This window comes from Molossus molossus, unplaced genomic scaffold (genome assembly GCF_014108415.1).
Source record: "Molossus molossus isolate mMolMol1 unplaced genomic scaffold, mMolMol1.p scaffold_m16_p_15, whole genome shotgun sequence".
Taxonomy (NCBI): Eukaryota; Metazoa; Chordata; class Mammalia; order Chiroptera; family Molossidae; genus Molossus; species Molossus molossus.
Genome location: NW_023425350.1, coordinates 45,613,794 through 45,638,972, shown reverse-complemented (window position 1 = coordinate 45,638,972; position 25,179 = coordinate 45,613,794). Strand labels below are relative to the sequence as shown.

The 25,179-nt window shown below is 38.4% G+C and overlaps 1 protein-coding gene across 1 annotated transcript in view; it reads left to right on the top strand.

Annotated features, from left to right (window-relative positions):
- The window catches only part of LOC118630792 (WD repeat containing planar cell polarity effector), a 359,956-nt gene that overhangs the window by 143,286 nt on the left and 191,491 nt on the right, over positions 1–25,179 (top strand). Inside the window, exon 10 of the mRNA XM_036262931.1 lies at positions 2,580–3,189. Coding sequence (XP_036118824.1) covers positions 2,580–3,189 — 610 coding nt within the window. The remainder of the gene's footprint in view (positions 1–2,579; positions 3,190–25,179) is intronic.

Below are 25,179 nucleotides of genomic sequence, written 5' to 3'. Positions count from 1 at the left end.
GCAAAAATTGGTTCTAATCAGATAGCGCCAAATTCAAAGTGGCAAGAAGCACTCTACAGACAGGAGCCAGGGGAAATTTATATAGAGATAGCGCAGAAGCAAAGAAAGGAACTTATTTGACTGGTTATAGTATAAAGCCTGATTGGTGTCCTTCACATTTTGATTTTTAACTTTGAGGCATTTACAAGCTTAGATTTTGGTTTGCTTGTGTAGGCCACCATGCCATGAGAGCCACACCAGTCTTACGGCCTCCTTGTTTAATTAACTTCATAGTTACAGAGCTGGGAAAACGCAGGGCATGTTTTAGTTTGAACTTAGAGTAATGAGGGGAAACTGTGGGAGTTAACACTAAAACTTGCAAGTTAGATCCTGTCCCTCCTTTGCTTATGACTTCTCATCTCATTTAGAGAAAAAGCCACAGTCCCTACAAAGTAACCTACAAGCCACTACAGAATCTGTTTCCCTCCCCCCAGTTCCCACCACTTTCTTCATTGCTCCCTCTTCTCTAGCCCGGTCTGTCTCCAGTAGTTTCTTTGTCAGGCCAAGAGCCCCACCTCAGGTTGGTTGTTTCCCTTCTGCCAAGAGCTGTCTTCTCCCAAATGGCTGCATGGCTCACCTTTCACTTCTTTCTGATCACCTTTGTCAGAAAGGCCTGTCCTGACTTCTCTGTGTAAACTCCCCTTCTGCTCCTTTTTCTCCTCATTCTGCTTGCTTTGCTTTATTCTTCTTCACAGTACTTAGGATGTGTGTATATGGGATCCTATCATCCTATAGAGGTTTGCTTGAGAATTGTTGCCTTGTTTTCAGCCATTAGAGTGTATGTTTTCTGAGGGTGAGGACTTAACTGCTGTATCCCTAGGACCCAGAACATTGCCTGACATATAACTCATACTCAGATATTACTTAGACAAAAAGAAAAACAAGGCAAGAGAGTGTGAGGGAGGGAAGGAGCTTAGATATGGGTCCCACAGGCTTTCACTTTCCAGGAAGAGGAATAAAACTTTAATTCATTAGTCAGTGGGTAGCCAATGAAGGGTTTGAAATGGAAGTAGGAGCAAAAACATTTAGTTTATGAAGATTCATTTGGTCATGATGTTTAGGATGGATTTTTTAGAAAAATTCACATTAATCCCCCACCCCTTTGCTTCTAAGAGCCAATACTATGTATGTGCTTTAAAACAAACCAACCAAAAAACCTTAAAATTTTTTTTTTAATCCTCACATGCTGAGAGAGAGAGAGAGAGAGAGAGAGAAACAGCGATTAGCTGCCTTCTGTACTTGCCCCACCCATTGGTCAAAGCTGCTACCCAGGCATGCCCCCTGACTGGGAATCAAACCGGCAACTGTTCCATGCACAGGACGCAGACGCTCAAACCACCTGAGCAGCTCCAGCCCTGCAAACCAAAAAAACTTTTAATTTTGACATTATTTTACTCTCAAGAAGCTGATAAAATAATTGTTGAAATTTCTAACAGTGAACTCTTTTCCTGTACTTTATCCCCAGTTTGCCCCAATGATAGTATTTGTGGCAAATACTATATACATAACCATAGTACATTGTCAAATCCAGGAAAATGACCTTGTTACTATTAACTCAGATACAGGCATTAATTGGGTTTCATCCGATTTTATATGCACCTGTGTGTGTGTGCGTGTGTTTATAGTTCTATGACATTTCATATGTGTAGAAGTGTCCTTTTAATAGTTCTGCATCTGATTTTGAAGATTTTTGACAAAAAATATTTAAAACCACTTTAATACTACTCTTTAGGTTCCTGGTCTCCCACAATTACATATGAAGAAACTCAATGACCTGTTGTTTTATGCTTTTGTTCTTCTCCCTCAGTATTTTGTGTAGCCTTTCCTTTCTACACCAAAGATGCTTTATAAATTTTAATTAACAAGTATTGACAATTCATATAACTTATCAACTCTTAACTTTTTCATTTTAAAACTAATATATTACATTATTTTCTTATGAGACTGTTAATAGAATTCTAAAGTATTTTCCTTTGCCTACTCTTCACTACTAATTAGAAATATATTTCTGATAAATAATTTACCAGTAATTTCGGAATTGGGAAGCCTAGTGAGTGGGAAGGATAGTGGGTGGGAAGGAGAAGAGCTTAATTCTTTCAAGTTCTAGTGTCAACAACAAAAATAAAGTTAAAAAAAAAAAGACTATAAAAAAAGAAAAAAAAACTGGAAAAAAAATAACAAATTTCAAACTTCTAATCATTTTAGATATTCTGCTAATAGTATTATTTTACTAAAAGCCTACTTTCTTTGTTTTTATATACTGTGGAACATATTTGTCCTTTGGTTATTTATAGACTTTCGAAAACAAAATGATCAGGTTAAAATCTTATAGTTTAATTTCTGCAGCTGTGCTATGTATATGTTATATATATTTACATATGTGTTCTATGTGATTATACACACACTTACTTATATATTGCTAATGTTTAAGGTGATAATTGATGTTCTTCAGTAGGATGCTGGATTAATATACAGGCCTATGTGTGACAGTTGAAGAAAAACCAACTTCTATGTGAACATACTTGATACATTTCTTACAGGTTCTGAGTTCTGTCCGCACAGAATGGGATCCCCTGGATGTTTGCTTTGGCACCAAACAGACTTACCAGATGTTGACAGTGGAGCATTCCATCAGTGCAGACAAAGAGCCCATGGCTGACAGCTGCATCTATGAGTGTATTCGGAACAAAATCCAGTGTGTCTCAGTCACCAGAATACCACTAAGATCCAAGGCCATTAGCTGCTGCAGGAGTGTTACTGAAGACAAACTGATTCTGGGCTGTGAGGATTCTTCAGTAATTCTTTATGAAACTCACCGTAGAGTGACTCTCTTAGCCCAGGCTGAACTTTTGCCTTCTTTAATAAGCTGCCACCCAAGTGACACAATTCTGCTAGTTGGCAGCAACCAAGGAGAGCTGCAAATTTTTGATATGGCTCTATCCCCTATTAACATCCAGCTCTTGGCAGAAGACCGCTTACCTAGGGAGACTCTGCAGTTCAGTAAACGTTTTGATGTTTCCAGCAGTCTTGTTCAAATGCAGTGGGTAGCTCCACAAGTTGTTTCTCTGAAGCCTGAAAGTGGGGACATCTATGATCTCCTCTTCCTTAGGTTTGACAGAGGACCTTTGGGTGTACTTTTGTTTAAACTTGGTAAGTCAAGGAAGTTGGTGAGTAAGTAAATTAAAGTGTTTATGATGATTATATTATAATTAAGACAAATTATTCTTGGAATGTAGGTTTTCTATTTGCTATCCTATAAATATGCTTGCTTTCAAACATTTCATATAGTTTGCTTAAGAACTCTTTGTGGATGATTTTCTAAATGTCAAGGAACATTCTTCAATATCATTAGAGAATTCGGAAATTGCACTAAGTATCCATTGTGATGAACAAAAAGCCTGAACGTTCACATTTGATACTTTCCAAAATAAACTGCCTACCAAGAAAGTCCTTAAGAAACAGGTATGTGAATATATTTTTAGCATTTAAAAAAATTGATTGATTGATTTTAGAGAGAGAGGGGAAGGGAGAGAACTAGAGAGACAGAAACATGGATTTGTTGTTCCACTTATTTATGCATTCATTGGTTGATTCTTGTATGTGCCCTGACCCAGGACTGAACTGCAACCTTGGCATATCAGGACAACGCTCTAACCGAGCTACTCAGCCAGGATGATATGCGAATATTTTATAAGCATTTAATATGTCCATTAAAAAATTCTTTGTAGGACTGTAATACTTTTTCTATTAAAATTATTTTAGATTGTAAGTATCTATTGCTTCCCAGATAGCAGTTGTGTAAAGCAAGTGTTTTAAAAGAAAGGAAAGCAAATATTTAATTAACATTTGGTAAAGATAAAACTTTTTTGTTTCCCTTTTAGCTAAAAAAATTCAAGAGGCTTTATCAGTATTATGAAAGTTACGTATTCATCTAGCCCATTTTCAACCAGGAAATTTTAAAACAAAATTTTATTATTATGATAAATTTGCCTTTTGTAGTCTTGAATTACCAGCTATGCCCTGGAATATATGATATACTTTGGGTAGTTTTGTATAATTTAAAATTCTTTTAAGAACCTCACGTAGTTTTGAAAACACAGATTTTAATTAATGCACATTATTGCTATTTGAAAACTTAGAAAAGTAAATACATTTTAAAACTCCTCACAGGATTAGGTTCTGTGGTACAAAATTTTTCCCCCATTGATTTTATTGATTTTTTGTTTTGTTTTGTTTTTTTGTATGTTTTTATTGATTTTTTTGAGAGAGAGAGAGGAAGAGAGATAGAAACATCAATGTAAGCAAGAAACATAGATTGGCTGCCTCCTGCATGCTGCCCCCCAGGGACTGAGCCCACAACCCTGGTGTGTGCCCTGACTGGGAATTGAACTGGGACCTCTCAGTCCATGGGACAATGCTCAATCCACTGAACCACACCGGCCAGGCCAAAACTAAGTTTTTAAAGACACTGTAATGTTTATTAAAAAGCTCTCGGTTTACTTTGTTTTCTATGGATCTATTTGCCTCTGAAATTGAACACATGAAATAAATCTAATGAACATGACTTGATTAACCTGAAAGATATGGGTATAATGTGAAGGCTAGGGTTTTATTTATTTTTTACTTATTAATTTGTTTTTGTTACAGATGTTTCTCATTTTTCCCCCATTGACACCCTCCTCCCCTCCCCCCCCGCCCATTCCCAGCTTTGTTGTCTATGTTTATTGGTCATGCATACATACATGTAAGTTCTGTGGTTTATCTCTTCCCCCCCAACCCCCCCCTCCTCTGAGGCTTGTCAGTTGTACCCCACCTCTATCTATGTCTCTGGGTTAATTTTGTTCAGCAGTTTGTTTAGTTCATTATATTCCACAAATAAGTGAGATCATGTGATATTTGTCTTTCTCTGCTTGGCTTGTTTCACTTAGCATAATACTATCCAGTCCTTCCATGCCATCTCAAAGGATAAGAGATCTTTCTTTCTTACAGCTGCATAGTATTCCATTGTGTACATGTACCACAGCTGTTTAATCCACTCATCTACTGATGGACACTTGGGTTGTTTCCAGATCTTAGCTATTGTAAATAGTGCTGCTATGAACATAGGGGTACATACCTTCTTTCTGATTGGTGTTTCAGGTTTCTTAGGGTATATTCCTAAAAGTGGGATCACTGGATCAAATGGCAGTTCAATTTTTAACTTTTTGAGGTAACACCATAGTGTTTTGCATAGTGGCTGCACCAGTCTGCATTCCCACCAGCAGTGTACTAGAGTCCCCTTTTCTCCACATCCTCACCAACATTTGTTTGATGATTTGTTGATGGCGGCCATTCTGACAGGTGTGAGGTGGTACCTCATAGTTGTTTTAATTTTCATCTCTCTGATGATTAGTGATATTGAGCATTTCTTCATATGTCTCTTGGCCATTTGTATGTCCTTTTTAGGTTTCTATTTAAGTCCTCTGCCCATTTTTTAATTGGGTTCGTCTTCCTTTTGTTGAGTTGTATGAGCACTCTATATATTTTGGAAATTAACCCCTTATCTGATGCATTATTGGTGATTACGGTCTCCCCTATAGTGGGATTCCTTTCTGTTTTGATGGTTGTTTCTTTTGCTGTGCAGAAACTTTTAAGTTTTATGTAGTCCCACGTGTTCCTTTTTTCCTTTGTTTCTGTTGCCTTAGGTGATGTATAAGTGAAAATTCTGCTGTGTATGATGTCTGAGATTTTGTTGCCTACATTTTCTTCTAGAATTTTTATAGATTCACGAGTTACATTTAAGTCTGTTATCCTTTTTGTGTTTATTCTTGTGTATGGTGTAAGTTGGTGTTCTAGCTTCATTTTTTTGCAAGTAGCTGTCCAATGTTCCCAATACTATTTATTGAGGAGACTCTCTTGACTCCACTGTATGCTCTTGCTACCTTTGTCAAATATTAATTGAGCATATTGTCTTGGGTCAATTTCTGGGTTCTCTATTCTGTTCCATTGATCTATCTGCCTGTTTTTGTGCCAGTACCAGGTTGTTTTGATTATAGTGGCTTTGTAGTATAACCTGAAATCTGATAATGTGATCCCTCCAACTTTGTTCTTCTTTTTCAAGACTACTGTAGCTCATTGGGGTCTTTTTTGATTCCATATAACCTTTTGGAGTGTTTGTTCTAGTTCTGTGAAGTATGTCATTGGTATTTTGATGGGTATTGCATTGAATCTATAGATCGCTTTGGGTAGTATGGACATTTTAATGATCTTAATTCTTCCAATCCATGAACAAGGTATACGCTTCCACTTTTTTATATCTTCCTCTATTTCTTTTTTCAATGACCTGTGGTTTTCTGTGATGGTTTTTTTTTTTTTTTTTTTCACATAATAAAAATGCAACTAAATCTATTCATAATGTTAATATTGTCCAAGAAAAAAAATGTTTGGAATCTCATTTATTATGAGGAAATCCAGTTCTACTTTACCGCAGTGTATTTTTTTTTTTTTTTATCCTCACCTGAGGACATTTTTCCATTTTTTATTCAGATAGAGCAGAGGGAGAAAGAAGGAGAGAGAGAGGAGGGAGGGAGGGAGAGAGAGAGAGAAGAGAGAGAGAGAAAGAGAAACATTGACATGAAAGAAACCCATCAAATGGCTGCCACCCACACAGCCCAACTAGGGCCGGGGACAAACTGCAACCGAGGTACATGCCCTTAGTGGGAAGCAAACCCAGGTCTCTCCAGACCGCGGGCCAATGCTCTAACCGCTGAGCCATACTGGCCAGGGCTACCCCAGTGTATTTTTAATGGTTGTGTGTCTTAATATACAACATTCATTAAGGTAGATGTTTTGCATGTCTGTTAAAACACACACACACGCACGCACGCACGCACATACACACCCTATAAATTACCCAGTTACCTGTCAAACAGAAGGCTGTCTGCCCATATATACCTAGCTCTTCTTTAGCCCTCCCTTGTGGGCCTACTCACAACAGCTTTGCAAAAAGCACAGCTTTCTCTTCCTATCTCTAGCACTTTTGCCTTCTTACTAAAGTAAACAGGCTCTCAGTATAGGGATTTAGAGGGCTTCCTGCTAATTGCCAGCTTGTAAACTTAATTGGACTGTCTCCCTGGGCACTATTCCTAAATCAATTAGGCAATGAGTTGGCTGTCACCTCTTTTTCCCAAGAAGGTCTCTTGGAAGAGAATTATCCAATAGAAGTCAAGCATTCAATGAAAAGGTGATAACTTCTGCAACTGACATTTATCATTTAAATTTTATTTTCAATATGACTTTTACATTTTAAAGAATAGTAAAAAAAATGCCGTCTTACAGATTCGTTACAAGGTCTAAATATGGAGTTTCCCAGGATTTTAAAAATGTGTTATAAGATTAATGTTTATTACCGATTACTTTTTTTTTCTAGGAAGAGACGATTCCTTGAAACAGTAGATTCCAAGTAACAATCTTTTTTTTTGTAAGAAAACCCTGTTTAAATGACAGATTTTTCTTAGGATCTGCTACTAAATACATCCAAAAATTTTAATATACTTCTTGAATTAACACAGTGCTGATTCTGGGCATCCATGTGGAATTTTCATGTATAATTCAAGTTACTGCATATATAAACAGGTATTTACATGTGCAGTTTCCCTACTAGGGAGCATTTATGAGTTTTTTTTCATATGCTTGTTATGCAAGCCTTTGGAAAATTTGACATGAAAGGTGTAGCTTACAATTTAAGAAGCCGAGATAGATCATAGTTTAAAATAGAATGCTGTCATATGTAAACGTGGCAGTTGCTGGTGCCAGCATGCTAAGATTTTTGGAGTTTGACACTTAGAATAGGTAAGTTAGTGTGATGTTGGGGGGAAACTGTTCCAAGGCTAGAGCTTCCATTCTAAATCCTTGTAATCATCAGTCAAATGCATTGGGGATTTAAAGGCCATCATCAGATATTAGAAGAATTCAAAGAGCATGTCTATTTCAGGACAGAGCTAGACGTGTCATCCTCCCACATAGAAGCCAAGAAGTGTACTGTTTTATACAAAGCAATATGTAAACAGAATTTCTTTACCTGACAATCACTATCCCATATCTCCACATACAGAGACTAAGATTAATTTTTTTAAAACGAGTCCCTAATTATACTACTGAGATATTAAAGCTTTTCCATTCTTATCAGTACCTTTTCTACCCTTCATTGCTCTCTAAATTCACATGAGCAGCTCCCTGCCCCCTCAGCAGATAATTTCACCTTTTAATTGGCTCTTCATTAAATTGATCTTTTCCTTACACACAACCAACCAACAACCAACCACTTATCTAAATTTGCATACTTCTTTCCTTCTCAATTCAATGGAAGAGTAGCCCTTTCTCTTGTCCAAGACTAGATCCATCACTACTTCCACTCTGGATCCCACAGCATTCCCTTTGACACCTTTGTGACCCCACCCTCCCCCCCAAGTCTTGCTACATCAGCATATACAGGTCCAAACTATACTATAAAACAAACCCACCTCTTTCTTAAAATGTGTTTCCCTCTGTTATTAATCAAATAAATGTTCACCTTCCTTTCATAGTCAACTCACTGAAATATTAGTGAACACTGACTTTCTCTGCATTTTCTTCCTTCCTATTCACTCCTCAAGGCACCATATTTGGCTTCTGTCTTCAGTATTCTCCTGGAACTGCTCTTCGAAAGGTTACCAGTGACTTCTAGTTGATGGATATATTTCTTTTATTTACTTGATGACTTCTCAGCATTTGATAATTGATGGCTACTTCCACTATCATTGAACTGTTATCATACTCGCCTTTAATAATCCCATAGGCAATTTTTCATCATTTTTTTTATGCCCTTCTGTCAACTCATGAAACTGTTGAGGCTGCCTTGGCCTGTTTGGCTCAGTGATTAGAGTGTCGGCCTGCAGTCCAGAGAGACCTGGGTTTAGTTCCCACCAAGGGCACGTACCTTGGTTGCAGTTTGTCCCTGGCCCTGGTTGGGTTGTGTGGGTGGCAGCCACTCATTGTGTCCCTTTCACATTGATGTTTCTCTTTCTTTTTCGCTCTCTCCCTCTCACTCTACCTGAACAAAAAAATGGAGAAATGTTCTCGGTTGAGGATTAAAAAAAAAAAAATGTTGAGGCTAAGGTTCCATGTTTAGCTCTCTTCCCATTTTATACAGATTGAGAGTTTATTTTTAATTTCACTATCCCATCTCTGACTTCAGACCATACTTCCGTCCACATCCACAGTCACCTGGCTTTATGCACACCTCCCCTTGGATATATATAAGTGTTTCAGACTCATTATGTACAGACATGAAGTCATATTTCTCCCCAAATCTACTTCTCCTCCTGTATTCTCCATTTTGGTAGATGGTACAGGTATTCAGATGGAATCTCAAGTCAGAAGCCATCTTTGAATCCTTTCTCACGCTAACGCCTCTCTTGCCCTTAATGCAGAATTTCATCAGTTCTGCCTTATAAATGCTGTCAAAAACATCTCATTCTATTCAACCTCACTGTCATTACCTTAATCTAGTTGTTTTCTGTTTTCCCTTGATCAAGCATTGGCCATCTGTCCATAATTTTCTGCCTATCAATCTTCCCATCTCAGCCCCAAATTAATCTAACAGTGCAGATTTGGTTATGGATTCTCCAGACTCAAGTCCTTCAGTGTCTGATAAGCCCTTATCTGCCTCTTAGGGTTAATCTTCTCAGCTGGGCTGCACTAGTATAGCTCCCCAATAACAACATGTGCTTTCATACTCCCTTCTTCCCATAGTGCCCCCACAATGTTCTCATGGAGCCTACCAAGTTGGGAAAGGTTAAATGTTCAAGTGATAACATTAAGCAAGAAATAATCACCCTGACTGGTTTGGCTTAGTGGTTGGAGCATTGGCCCGAGGACCAAAGGGTCTCGGGTTTGATTCTGGTCAAGGGCACCTACCTGGGTTGCAGGTTCAATCCTTAGCCCCAGTCAGGGTTGTGTGGGAGGCAACCCAATTGATGTGTTTCTCACATTGATGTTTCTGTCTTTTCCCTCCCTCCCTCCTTCCCTCTCACTTTATCAAAAAATCAATGGAAAAATATCCTCAGGTGAGGATTAACAGCAACAACAACAACAAAATAAAGCTAACTTCTTTCCTTTTGTAGACTTTGAAAATCACAGGCTGTGTGTGTGTGTAAATTTTTTTTTTTTTCAAAAGAGTTATTTTTATAATGAATTATTTAAACATCATACTTTACCCAGGTGGTAATTGCTGGAAAGAAGTATCAGATGCTTTATTATATGCCTAGTCATCTTAAAATTGAATCTCATATCATTTGAAATGAACTGCTATTCCAGATATTATTCTGTATTCTTAAAACTAGAGTGATGATAATAATTTTTTTTTTTTTTATCCTTACCCAAGGACATTTTTCCATTTTTTGTTCAGATACAGTGGGAGGGAGGGAGGAAGGGAGGGAGGGAGGGAGGGAGGGGGAGAGAGAGAGAGAGAGAGAGAGAGAGAAACATCGACGTGAAAGGGACACATCGAGAGGCTGCCTCCTGCACCACCCAACCAGGGCCAGGGACAAAGTGCAACCAAGGTCCGTGCCCTTAGCAGGAACCGAACCCGGGTCTCTCTGGACCGCAGGCTGATGCTCTAATCGCTGAGCCAAACTGACCAGGGCAAGAGTGATGATGAATTTTTAAATCAAGTGATTGAGGTGTAATTTACATAAAATGAAACATTTTAAATACACAGTTTGGTGAGTTGTGACTATGTATGTATCATCATGGTTACCACCACAATCAACATGTAGAATGTTTTCATCTCCCCTCTCAAATTCTCTCAGGCTCATTTGCAGTCAATCCCCACACCCCTTAAGCTAAAGGCATTGATCCACTTTCTGTTACTACAGATTAGATTTGCTTTTTCTATAATTTCATAGACATGAACTCATAAAATAGGTACTCTTTTGTGTCTTTTATTTATTTATTTATTTTTAAATCTTTATTGTTGGATGTAAAATGTATTACAGATGTTCCACATTTTTCCCCCATTGAACCCTTCTCCCACTCCCACCCCCCTCCCACCTTTTCCCACACTATTGTCTATGTCCATTGGTTATGCATGTAAGTTCTTTGGTTTATTTCTTCCCACTCCCCCAACCCCTTTCCCTTTGAGGTTTGTCAGTCTAGCAATGAATTTGTATTTCTTAATCCCTTCACCTTTTTCACCCATTCCCCCAACCCCCCTCCCAACTGGCAACCAACAAAATGTTCTCTGTATCTATGAGAATGTTTCTGTTCTACCTGTTCATTTTGTTTGTAGATTCCATTGTTGATAGATACGTATTCGTTGCCATTTTGTTTGTTCATATATTTTATCTTTTTCTTCAAAAAGACCCTTCATCATTTCATATAATAATAGTTGGTGGTGATGAACTCCTTTAACTTTTTCTTGTCTGGGAAAGTTTTTATATGTCCATCGATTCTAAATGGCAGCTTTGCAGGATAGAGTAATCTTGGTTGTAGGTTCTTGCTTTTCATCACTCTGAATATTTCTTGCCACTCCCTTCTGGCCTGCAAAGTTTCTTTTGAGAAATCAGATGACAGCCTAATGGGAATTCCCTTGTAGGTAACTAGCTGCCTTTCTCTTGCTGCTTGTAAGATTCTCTCTTTGTCTTGAACCTTTTGCATTTTATTGATGATGTGTCTTGGTGTGGGCCTCTTGGGGTTCATCTTGTTTGGGACTCTCTGTGCTTCCTGGACTTGTATGTCTGTTTCCTTCACCAAGTTAGGAAAGTTTTCTGTCATTATTGTTTCAAACAGGTTTTCGATTTCTTGTTCTCGCTCTTCTCCTTCTCGCACCCCCAAGATGCGAATGTTGGCACGCTTGAAGTTGTCCCAGAGGCTCCTTACACTATCTTCATTTTTTTGGATTCTTTTTTCTTTTCGGTGTTCTGATTGAGCATATTTTGCTTCCTTATATTCCAAATCGATGGTTTGCCCCTTGGATTTACGTACTCTATTATTGAATCTGTGTAAATTATTCTTTATTTCAGTTAATGCCTCCTTCAATTCTAACTGTGTATCCATGATTTCTAACTAGTCCTTTTTTATGCTCTTGAGGCCCTCCCTAAGTTCACTGAGGTTCTCACCAAGTTCATTGAGCATCCTTATAAGCAGTATTTTGAACTCAGTATCTGTTAGGTTGCTTATCTCCATTTCGCTTAGTTCTTTTCTTGGGGTTTTGTTCTTTTCTTTCATTTGGGACCTGTTTCTTTGTCTCCTTGTTTTGGCTGCCTCCCTGTGTTTGTTTCAGTGTATTACTTAATGAGAGGTATGGGGCTCGCTGAGACCAGATGCAGCTCGTATGAAAGAATTTAGGAAAAACCTGAAGCAGGATCCAAGACAGACCAATCCTATGGTTAAGCAAGTGGCAACAGCTTGGGTGGGCTTGAAAGTTGGGTGGGGTGGGGCGGGGCCTCAGAGAGTCACCAGGGCGTGGCTACCAGTGTGAGCCAGGTTGCTGGAGTCCCAGATATGGCGACTGTCTGCCACCCCAGGGAAGGGCTCACCAAAGGAACAAAGGCCTCTTACAGCACGTTTGTCCCAGAGAAATCCCCCTCTCCAGCCCTTGCTCCAGTGCCAAACAGCTCAGTTCTTCCCTGTATGTCTCTGGCGCCCCTCGAGCTGCCTCCCCTCCAAGCTTAGAGGGAGAGAGTCCGATAAGTGCGGGCCCTTTAGGGAGCTGCCTGGGGCTCCAGCCACTTCAGCTTCTCTGAGCCTCAGTTCCTGCTGGTTTTTCCATCCAGAAGTTATGGGGACTCCTCTTCCTGGCACTGGAACCCTGAGCAGGGCACCTGGTGTGGGACAGGGACCCCTCAATCCTCAGGAAGGACCTTCCCATCCGAGGTATTCTCCCGATTTTTATCCGCCACACTTGGGTGTAGGACCAGCCTATCTCACCACTGGCCCTCATGCCTCCGCCCCTCTGCCCCTCGCACCTCCACCCCTCCTACCAGTCTGGATGTGGCAGCTGCTTTAATTCCGTAGTTGTAAGCCTTCCATTCAGCTTGATTTCAGGCGGTTTTGAATGATGGTTGTTCTGTAGTTTAGTTGTAACTTTGATGTGGTTGTGGGAGGACGCGATACCGCATTTACCTACGCTGCCATCTTGACCGGAAGTCTCTGTTTTATGTCTTTCTACTTTCACTCAGCATTAAGCTGTGGCAATCTTCGATTTAGTGTGTATATCTGTAAATTTTCCTTTACTGAGTAGTATTCCTAGTGGATGTGTAGCGATGTTCATTTGCATTTCCCTGATGAGTACTGGAGTTGAGCATCTTTTTATGTGCTTATTTGCCGTACATCTTCTCTGATAAGATATCTTTGAATTGTTTGCCCAAATTTAATTGCATTGCTTATTTATTACTGAATTGTAAGACTCTTTTGTTGTTGTTTGTTAATCCTTACCCCAGGATACTTTTTCATTGACTTTTAGATACAGTGGAAGGGAGGGTGGGAGAGAGAGAGAGAAACATTTTTGTAAGAGAGACACATAGATTGGTTGCCTCCTGCACGACCCCAACCGGAGCCAGGGATCAAACCTGCAACCTAGGTACTTGCCCTTGACTGGGAATCAAACCTGCAACCCCTCAGTCTGAGGGCCGGTGCTCCAACCACTGGGCCAAAACAGCCAGAACTAAATTGTAAGAATTTTATGTATTTTGAGTACAAGTCCTTTGTAAGATTCTAGTATTGTGAATATTTTCCTTCACCGTAGTTTACTTTTCCATTTTCTTAATAGTGCGTTTCGGTAGTAGAAGTTTTTAAATTTAATGAAATCCAAATCTCAAATTTCTGTGTTTTATGGTTTGTGGTTTTTTTATGTCCCATCTAAGAAATCTGTGTCTAACCCTGTTTTCTTCTAGAAGTTTTATTTCTTACAGTTAGGTTTATGGTCTATTTCAAGTTAATATTCTACATATGGTGTGAGGCATGGGTTGAAATTATTTTTTTAGTATGACATTCAATTGTTCCAACACCAATTGTTGGAAAGATTATCCTCTCTTCATTGAATTGCCTTGAACCTATATGTGTGTCTATGAATAGACTCTTTTCTCTTCTACTAATCTATATGTCTATATGTAAGTTCCACACTATCTTAATTACTGTGTTTTTACACTAAGTCTTGAAATCAGATTGTTAGTCCTCCAACTTTGTTGTTCTTTTTCAAAATTATTTTGTCTACTCCATATCTTTGGATTTCTATGTACATTTTAAAACTGATTTGTCAATTTCTAAAAAAAACCTCATAGATCTTGATTGAGATTATGTTTATAGATCAAATTGGGGTAGAATAACATTTTAACAATATTGAATCTCTTGATCTATAAACAAATTATTTCTCTCCATTTATTCAGGTCTTCTTTAATTTCAGAAGTGTTTTATAATGTTAAGTATAAAGATCTTGTACATATTGTGTTCATGATTTTGGGTGTTATTATAAATAGTGTTTTTAATTACAGCTTTTAATTTTCATTGGGTTTATATAGAAATAAAAAGTTTAAATATGACCATGCATTCTACAGCCCTGTTAAACTCATTTCCTAGTAGCAATTTTTGTTGTTGATTCCTTTGGATTTTCTACATACAAAACTATGATAACTACAATTAAAAACAGTTTTATATCTTCTTATCCAAACTGTATGCCTCTTATTTTGTTTCATTGTCTTACTATACTAGCTAGGACCTCCACTATAATATTAAATAGGAGTGGCAAGAGAGGACATTCTTGCTTTGTTTCTGGTCTTTGCTGGGAAGCATTTAATCTTTCACTCAAAGTGTGAAGTTATTAGGTTAAAGAAGCTCACTTCCATTATTTGTCTGCTGAGATGTATTATCTTGAGTGGATGTTGATTTTTTTCAAGTGCTTTTTCTGCATCTAGTGAAATTATTGTATGTTTTGTCAATGGTGAATTATATTGATTAGTTTTCAGATATTTCAGAGACCTTGCATTTTGGGGATAAATCTCTCTTGTTTATGATGATTATCTTTTTAATGTATTGTAGATTTGCTAATATTTTGTTAAGGATTTTTATATCTATTTATGGGAGATATTGGTCTGTTCTTTTCCCTTTCCTGTAATGTCTTTGTCATTTTTGGTATCATCGTAATGCTAACATCATGAAATGAGTTGGGAAGTGTTCCCTTCTCTTATACTTTAAGTTGTGTAGAGTTGATATTGTTTCTTCTTTTAATGTTTGTGAGAATTCACCAGTGAAGGCATCTGGATATGCAGGTGTGTGTGTGTGTGTGTAAAGGTTTTTTAACTGTGGATCTATATCCAAATAATAAAGGGTCATTCAGGTTATCTATTCCTTCTTGAAAGAGTTTTTGATAGTTTAGGTCTTTCAAGGAACCCATTTCTTTAAGTTATATTTATTTGTATAGAGTTTTATTATTCACTTCCTATTCTTAATGTCTGTAGTTCTATAGTAATTATCATTAATTGATAAGTTGTGTTTTCTCTTTTTTTTCTCGGTTTAGGCAGAGGTTGGTCAATTTTACTGATCGTTTCAAAGAACCAGCTTTTTTTGGGAGGGATTTCATAGATTTTATTTGCAGTTGGATTTTTTACATTTCAGAGAAGAACACAATTACATTGTCTCATTTTTCTAAACTGTAAGCAGATACTTTAAATGGAAAATTATTTTTAAATGATCAAATTAGGTACATCCAAAATGCAATAATTATACATGTAACAATTCAAAAAGTGTAATTTACCAGAATGTATCCTAAGAATTTAGGAACAGCAACTCAGGAGAACTCTGACCACATTAAGCAAGCAACTATTTACATATCCAAAGACAAACCTATCTAAACTCCCAAATCAGCTGTTTGAAAGTTTTTGTTAAATCCCCATTGGATGAAGGAGAGTGATGATTTATTTAAACCTAGCCACCCTTGACAGTCTTAATAACAAATACTGGGCTATTTCCCCAGTCAGCAACTGAATAGCAAGCATATCAGTTTGTCAAACACTTAAGTATCAAGCTCTTGTGCCATTATGCACATAGAAAGGCTAAGTGTTCATTGATTAAAGAACAAATAGTCATTAACTATCCACAGTATTTCCCCCCAGCTCATCAGCCCTAACTGCAACCCCCAATATGCAACTTGTGTCACATAGTGACAGGCTATATTATATATATAGTACGTATGTATATACACACATATATGTAGGTGTATATATACACACATACACACAGTGCTAGGTACAAATGGCAATTAACAGTCCCTGCAAAAATTCATTTTCATTTGAGGGTATGACTCCTATGCCTTGGGATGGTTTTAGACTTCAAAACTGAAAAATATTGTTAAAATTTCACTTCTTTAAGACAAAATTTGATTGCTTATTCAGTTTAGCTTTACAGTCTAAAAATGGCTATAAAGTAAGTTTTTATATTTAGAAAAGGCAGACTACTGAGTACACTTTTTCTCTCCAATATGGCCAGGTTATTTCATAGAATTTACTCCTAGCTAGACTAGAAAATCTGTGGCACCTACCAGTGGTTCAAAGAACCCTTTTTTAAGTTGATTTTCCCCTAGTCTTTGTTTATTTTCTATTTCTCTTTTTTATTATTTCTTTCTGTTTACTTTAGGTCTAATTTACTCTTCTTTTCCTGAATTCTTTTTTTTTTTTGGTGGTACATGCCCCTAGCAGGAACCGAACCCGGACCTCTCTGGTCCACAGGCCGATACTCAACCACTGAGCCAAACAGGCCAGGGTTTTTCCTGAATTCTTAATGTAGAAGCTTGGATTGTTGATTTTAGACCTTTCTTCTTTTCTAATTGAAATAGGTAGAAATTTTTCTCCAAGTACTGCTATAGCCACATCTTACAAATTTTGATGTTATTTTAAAATTTTTATTTCAAAATATTTTCTAATTCACTTTGCAATTTCTTCTTTGGCCCATAGGTTGTTTACAAGACTGTTGATTAACTTCTAAATATTTGGAGATTTTCCAGATAGCTTTTTGTATTGATATCTAATTTAATTCTGGTGTGGTCAAAGAACCTAATTTTTGTATTTTATCCTTACCCGAGGACATTTTTTTTCATTTTTTGTTCAGATAGAGTGGGATGGAGAGACAGGAAAAGAGAGAGTGAGAGTAAGCAAGCGCGCGCAAGAGAGAGAGAGAGAGAAACATCGATGTGAAAGGGACACATCAAGTAGCTGCCACCTGCATGGCCAACCAGGGCTGGGGACAAACTGCAACCGAGGTATGCACCGTTAGTGGGAACCGAACCCAGGTCTCTCTGGACCGCAGGCTGACGCTCACCGCTGAGCCTAACCGGCCAGGGCCAATAAACCTACTTTTTATGGTTTCAAAACATTTCGATTTACTGAGGCTTGTTTTATCACCCACAATATGCTACATCCTGATAGATGTTCTTTTTGTACTTAAAAAGAATGCATACTCTACTGTTCTTGTGTGAAATGTTTTATAAATGTCAGGTCAAATTCATCAGTAGTGTTTTTTAAGTATTTTTCTATTTGTACTGATTTTCTGCTTATATATTTTCTCAGAGAGTGACAGAGAAGTGCTGAAATGTCTAAATATAATTGTACAATTGACTTTTTCTTTTTATAGTTCTATCAGTTTTTGCTTTATTATTTCAGAGCTCTGTTATTAGGTTCATTTAAGATTGTTATGTTCATGAATTCTTAACTCTTTATTATAAAGATATAGAATTTTAGGCTAATTCATTTCCATCTTTCAGTATTTTAAAATAATGTCTTGCTGTTGTCTTCTGGCTTGCATAATTTTAGAAGCAAAGTTTGCAATTATTCATATATTTGTTTCTCTGTACATTGTATGTCCCTTTTTTGGTTGCTTTTAAAGATATTTTTCCTTTATCACCTTTTGCACAATTTGATTATGATTATATTATGTATTAGCTTTTCTTCTCAAAAATAAGTTCTTTCTCTTGCTAGAAGTATTGCATAAAGTATATGTAGAGTCAACAGAGTTTAGATATTTTCAGTTTCCTGCAAAGTTCCTACACATTAATGTCTACTGCCAAGGAGCCACTCTGATTTATGAGGACTTCCAGTGTTTGACTGCAGGCTCACAAAGACTTTGGACAGTAGCGTTCATTGATTTTACCAACATAAAAAGAATAGTAAAGTTTTATTGCTTAGGATAGCCAGGGCAATTCCCCAGATTCCCTGTCAAGTTGAGACCTGTTAGATATAGCACAAGTTCTTTTTTTGATGTGACTTGAAGTTAATATGAAGAATTTGGGCATTTTTCTCATGAAATAATATATTTTTAAAAATTCTGAAACCTATAACCTTTGCAGTTAAATGATGATGATATTTATGAAAAGAATTACAGTGATATTTTATATACTTTACAGCTTACAAATAATTTCACATACATTTTCTCATTTAGCTTTATGATTATTTGTGCTGAGAAGTTTTTGTGGACTCACTCAAATTTGTAAACATTGGGTGAATAAAAGATTTTACTGTCAGATATATTTTTTTAATTTTAAAAATAATAAGCAGCTCAAGAGCCCTAGTACTCATTGTCATTTAACTACACAGAAAGTGTTAGTTTAAATGAGACAAGCCATATTTAAAAGATGATAAAATGAAGCTAGAACAGCATACTCCCTGATTTGTTTTGTGTTCTTGTTCCTCTAAGATTAAAAGTAGATTTTCTTTGATTTAAAAGGATAAGTAGCCCTGGCCGGTTTGGCTCAGTGGTTAGAGCATCAGCCTGCGGTCCTGAGAGACCCGGGTTCGGTTCCCGCTAAGGGCACGTACCTCGGTTGCAGTTTGTCCCCGGCCCTGGTAGGTCGTGCGGGTGGCAGCCACTCGGTGTGTTCCTTTCGCATCGATGTTTCTCTCTCTCTGTTTCTCTCTCCTTCCCACTCTACCTGAACAAAAAATGGAAAAATGTCCTCGGGTGAGGATTAAAAAAACAAATAAATAAATAAATAATAAATAAAAGGATAAGTAAGTATGTTTATATTTTACCACAGTATTTTATAGAAAATATTAGTTGTGGAGGGTATCAATAGCAGGATCAATACTGATCATTACTTAATTCAGTAGAAGAGAATAATCTCTAAATGCCAATTTAAAATAAACTGGTATGTGATAGCTATAAAGAAACTATCAATTGAGAACACAATTAATAAAAACAGGCTCAAGAGCATTTATATAGTCACATTGTATTTCTCATTTACATATTTGTACTCCCCTCTCCCCCAAGTACATGGGGCTGAAGACTAGATGAATTTAGAACTAATGAAGCTGATCAATAAGAACTGTGTTCACATCAACATCCTGTCGTTAAGTGTATATAACAGAGTCCTAAACAACTGATGGGGAAAATAGTGTTAGCTATTGTGGTCTACCTCAATATTCTTCTCATGCTTATTCACTTTTAGATTAAGCAGTTTGATTACATGGAGTATAAATGAGGTAATATGTGCTGAAATGATAAGGATGAGCTACATAGGGTTGGCAGGTATTATTTAAAACTAAGACTTAATCAGTAGAGGGTGACGGGTAGTACTGGAGGGAGGGTGAGTGTGTGAGAGAGTAAGCGAGTGTGTGAGAGTGTGTGGGTGGACATGAAAGTGGACAAACAAACTCAAGCAGTGCAGAGCTGCAGAGCAGAAAGTTCCTGTGCTGTGGACGGGAGCAGCCGGCTACCTCAGGAAGCGGCCCTTCAGGGCACTACTCCCTGCGCCGCGGGGAGATCCCACCATTCTGGAAGATCTCGGGTCTTCCCTGGGAGGAGGCAGTGGGAGCGGCTAGGGCCCAGCAACCTGAGCCCACCAGCACACCTGGCACCATTGGACCAGTGGACACTCTTTGTCAACACAGACCACTGCACAGTAGTGGAGCTCCCAAGGTGCCCGTTTGCGGAAGCCATGGACAACCTAGAGCCGAGCACCATCCCCCATAGTAGCAGCCCGATCAGAGTCGAGATATACCCCCAGCAACAGAGGCTGGGGAGCAGACATCCATCCCAGGCAACAGAAGCACAGACCAGCAGCTAAGACCCATCTGCAAAAACTACAGCAAAAGCTGAGCAGGAGTTGAACCCCACTGGGCAGCAGCACTCCCCAGCCCCAGCGTTGGGACCTGGGGCTTCACAGAGGCCTGTTCGGTCCAGCAGCTCACACGTGCAGTGGGAAGCCTGAACCCCAGAGAGACTGGTGCGATCCAGCCCCCGGGAACTGTAGGGTGTAGGGGCATCAGAGAGGCATGTGCGACCCATTAGGGACTGTGCCATCCAGTTCTTGCAGGACCTACAGGATGCTTCAGCACCAGAGAGGCCTCTGTGACCCAGCAGGGGCTGCACTATCTAGTTATCCACAGGGCCTGTGGGGTGCTGAAGCACCAGAGAGGCCTGTGCAACCCAGCAGGGACTGTGCCATCCAGTTATCAGCAGGACCTGCGGGGTGCTGAAGCAACAAAGAGGCCTGTGCGGCCCAGCAGCCCATAACATAGGCATAGAGCCGGGTATCCAAAGGCACTGTGTGATCCATTTAACCACGGGACCTGCAGGGTGCGGGGGCATCAGAAAGGCATGTGCTACCCAGCTGCACACAAGATAGGCCTAGAGGATGTGAAAACGGAGGCTGAGTGAATAGAAGCTACAAAGACGATCTCCCAGGACTAAACGGGAATTACAACTAAAATAAAGACACATCTTTGGAAAAAAGCAACAGAAAAGCAGCAGGAGAGGACCATATAACCAGGGACACTGGTAGGATCTACAGAGGTGTGAGAGAGTGGTGGGCTGCGAGCCCATGGACAGCAGCAGTCTTAGCTGTGAGCAGCGCCCTTGGAGATTAAAGACCAAGGCTGCTCCACAGTGCAGAGAGTCAGGACAGAGTGCTAAAATAGACAGCCTCTCAACTGGGGGCTACGGCAGAGGGAGGGCAGACTGGGCTGGAACTCTGTGGGGACACCCGGGAGTTGGAGGGCAATCAGAGTTTTTGCTGAGTTGTGGCCACAAAGAATGGTGGCCAGGGTGCTCCTTCCCAGAGCTGTGGGGAAAAGCAGCAGCCCCTCCACCCCTCGGAGATTCAGACTTTCCTAGGGGAGGCAAAGAAATTCAAATTGAGACTCATTAATGACCAGCATCTATCCCACCCTCTGGAAATCCTCTTATGCAGAACACCAGGGCTACATTTCAAGGCACTGAGTAACTGAGAATACTAGCTACCAGGAAGAAGCTAGAGGATAACTGAACCTTTCCTGGGCTTGCAAATCTACCCAGGAAAGTAAGACAGTGGTGTTTAATGTGGGCCCACACAGGCTCATCCAAACCCAGTAGAGGGAGCTACAAACAGCAGAACACCAACACCCACAGGGAAAATTTGGCAGGTTCCAAAACCCACTGAGATAGCCAAAATGGTGAAGCAAAGAAACAAATCCCAAATGAAAGAACAAGAGAACTCTGTCGAATGTGAGATCAATGAAATGCAGCTAAGCAAATTATCAGAGGTAGAGTTCAGAGCCATGATCTTGAGGAAGCTCAACAGCATGAGTAAGGACATCAGCACCATGAGTAAAGATATAGAAACGCTGAAAACCAACCAAGTGGAAATGAAGAATCACATAGCAGAAATTAAGAACACATTGGAAGGACTAACAAGTAGAGTACAGGAAGCTCAGGACCGGATCAGTGAATTGGAAGACAGGGTAGAAAAAAATCAACCAATCAGAAAACCAAAAGGAAATAACAATTCAAAAACAGGATGACAGCTGAAGAGAACTGTGGAACAACTGGGAACATAACATTTGCATCATAGGAGTCCCCGAAGAGGAAGAACATGGCCAAGGGTTAGAGAATATATTTGAAGAAATAGTGACAGAAAACTTCCCTAACTTGGTGAAGGAAGAAGGCATTCGAGTTCAAGAAGCACAGAGAGCCCCAAGTAAGAAGAACCCAAACAGGCCCACACCAAGAAACATAGTAATTAAAATGCCAAAAATTAAAGATAGAGAATCTTAAAGGCAGCAAGAGATAAGCAACAGGTTACCTACAAAGGAAACCCCATAAGGCTCTCAGCTGACTTCTCAACAGAAACACTACAGGCCGGAAGGGAGTGGCATGAAGTAATCAAGGTGATGAAAAACAAGAATCTGAATCCAAGACTACACTATCCAGCAAGGCTATAATTCAAAATAGAAGGTCAAATAAAGAGCTTCCCAGGAAAAAAAAAAAAAAAGTTAAGGGAATATATTAATAACAAACCAGCACTGCAAAATATGCTGAAGGATAGCTGTAATTAGTAGACGAAATAGGAAGAAAAATATAACCACACTAAACAAAAATGGCAATAAGTAAATATCAATAATCACCTTAAATGTGAATGGTTTGAATGCTCTGATAAAAAGTCACAGAGTAGCTGACTGAATAAGAAAGCATGACTCATATATGTTGTTAAAAGAGACCCACCTCACAACAAAAGACTCACATAGGTTGAAAGTGAAGGGATGGAAAAAATCTTTCAAGCAAACGGAAAGGAAAATAAAGCGGGGGTACCAATACTCATATCTGATAAAGTAGATTTCAAAATGAAGACCATAACTAGAGATAAAGAAGGCCACAACATAATATTGAAAGGATCTAACAGGAAGATATAACCTTGGGAAACATATATGCACCCAATATAGGAGCACCAACATATATTAAAATTCTTCTGGAGGACTTTAAAGGAGAAATCAACAGCAAAACAATTATAGCCGGGGACTTCAACACCCCGCTGACATCACTGGATAGATCATCTAGACAAAAAATTAACAAGGAAACACCCAATCTAAATGAAGCGCTAGATCAAACAGATTTAATAGATATCTACAGAGAATTACAACTCAAAACTGCAGAATTCACATTCTTCTCAAGTGCACATGGGACATTCTCAAAGATAGACCACATGTTAGGGCACAAACTAAGTCTCTACAAGTTCAAGAAGATTGAAATCATATCAAGCATCTTCTCAGATCACAATGGCATGAAACTAAAAATCAACTGCAACAAGAACATGCAAAGACATTTGAACACATGGAGGCTAAATAGCATGTTATTGAACAATGAATGGGTTACCATGGAGATCAAGGAAGAAATTAAAAACTTTCTGGATACCAATGAAAATGAACACACAACCACACAAAATCTATGGGATGCAGCAAAAGCAGTTCTGAGAGGGAAGTTCATAGCACTACAGGCCCACCTCAAGAAGCAAGAAAAATTTCTAATAGACTATCTAACCTTACAACTTAAAGAACTAGAAAGCAAACAAAAAGAAAACCCCAGAGCAAGTAGAAGGAAAAAAATAGTAAAGATCAGAGCAGAAAAAAATGACATGGAGACAAAAAAAAACAAAAAAAACAAACACTAAAGGATCAATGAAACAAAGAGCTGGTTCTTTGAAAAGATAAACAAGATTGATGTCCCCTTAGCTAGACTCAACGAGAAACAGAGAGAACCCAAATACACAAAATTAGAAATGAAAGAGGAAAAATAATAATTGACACCACAGAAATACAAAGGATTGTTAACAAATATTATGAACAATTATACGGCAAAAATTAGACAATCTAAGCGAAATGGAAAAATTTCTAGAAACATAGTTTCCCAAAACTGAACCAGGAAGAGAGAGAAAACTTGAACAGACCAATAACAACAAAAGAAATTGAAGATGTAATCTAGACTCTCCCAGCAAACAAATGCCCAGGCCCGGACGGCTTCATGGGGGAATTTTACTGAACATTCAAAGAACTAATACCCATTCTCCTCAAACTATTTCAAAAAATTCAAGAAGAAGGAAGACTTCGAAACTCGTTTTATGAGGCCAGCGTAATTCTAATTCCAAAACCAGAAAAAGACACTACAAAGAAAGAAAACTACAGGCCAATATCCCTGAAGAACATATATGCCAAAATCTGAACAAAATACTAGCAAATCTAATCCAGTAATACATCAAAGAAATTATTCACCATGACCAAGTGGGATTCATTCCAGGGATGCAAGGCTGGTATAATATTTGCAAATCAATAAATGTGATACACCACATAAACAAAATGAAATCATATGATCATATCAATAGATGCTGAAAAAGCATTCAACAAAATCCAGCACCCATTTCCCATACAAACGCTCAGCAATCTGGGAATAGAGGGATCATATCTCAACATAATAAATGCCATATATGAAAGACCTACAGCCAACATCATACTCAGTGGGCAAAAACTGAAAGCATTTCCCTTAAGAACAGGAAAGCCCACTTTCACCACTCTTATTTAACATAGTACTGGAAGTCTTAGGCACAGGAAGGAAAAATAAAAGGGATCCAAATTGGAAAGGAGGAAGTGAAACTGTCATTATTCGCAGATGACATGATACTATATGTAGAAAACCCCAAAGACTCCATCAGAAATTTACTAGACTTAATAAATGAATTTAGCAAAGTAGCAGGATACAAAATTAATGTCATGAAATTGATGCCATTCTTATACACCAATTATGAACTCACAGAAAGACAAACAAAAAAAATCCCATTTGTCATCGCAGCAAAAAAATTAAGATACCTAGGAATAAACTTAACCAAAAAAAACTACAGGTCATTGAAAAAAGAAATAGAGGAAGATATAAAACAGTGGAAGCACATACCTTGTTCATAGATTGAAAGAATTAACATCATTAAAATGTCCATACTACCCATAGCAATCTATAGATTCAGTGAAATCTCCATCAAAATACCAACGACGTACTTCACAGAACTAGAACAAATACTTCAAAAGTTCACATGGAACCAAAAAAGACCCCAAATAGCCACAGCAATCTTGAAAAAGAAGAACAAAGTTAGAGGGATCACATTACCAGATTTCAGGTTATACTACAAAGCCACTGTAATCAAAAGAGCCTGGTACTGGCACAAGAACAGGCATACAGGTAAATGGAACAGAACAGAGAATCCAGAAATGGACCAAAGGCAATATGCTCGATTAATATTTGACAAAGGTCGCAAGAGCATACAGTGGAATAAAGACAGCCTCTTTAATAAATGGCGTTGCAAAAATTGGACAGCTACATGCAAAAAAAATGAAACTAGTC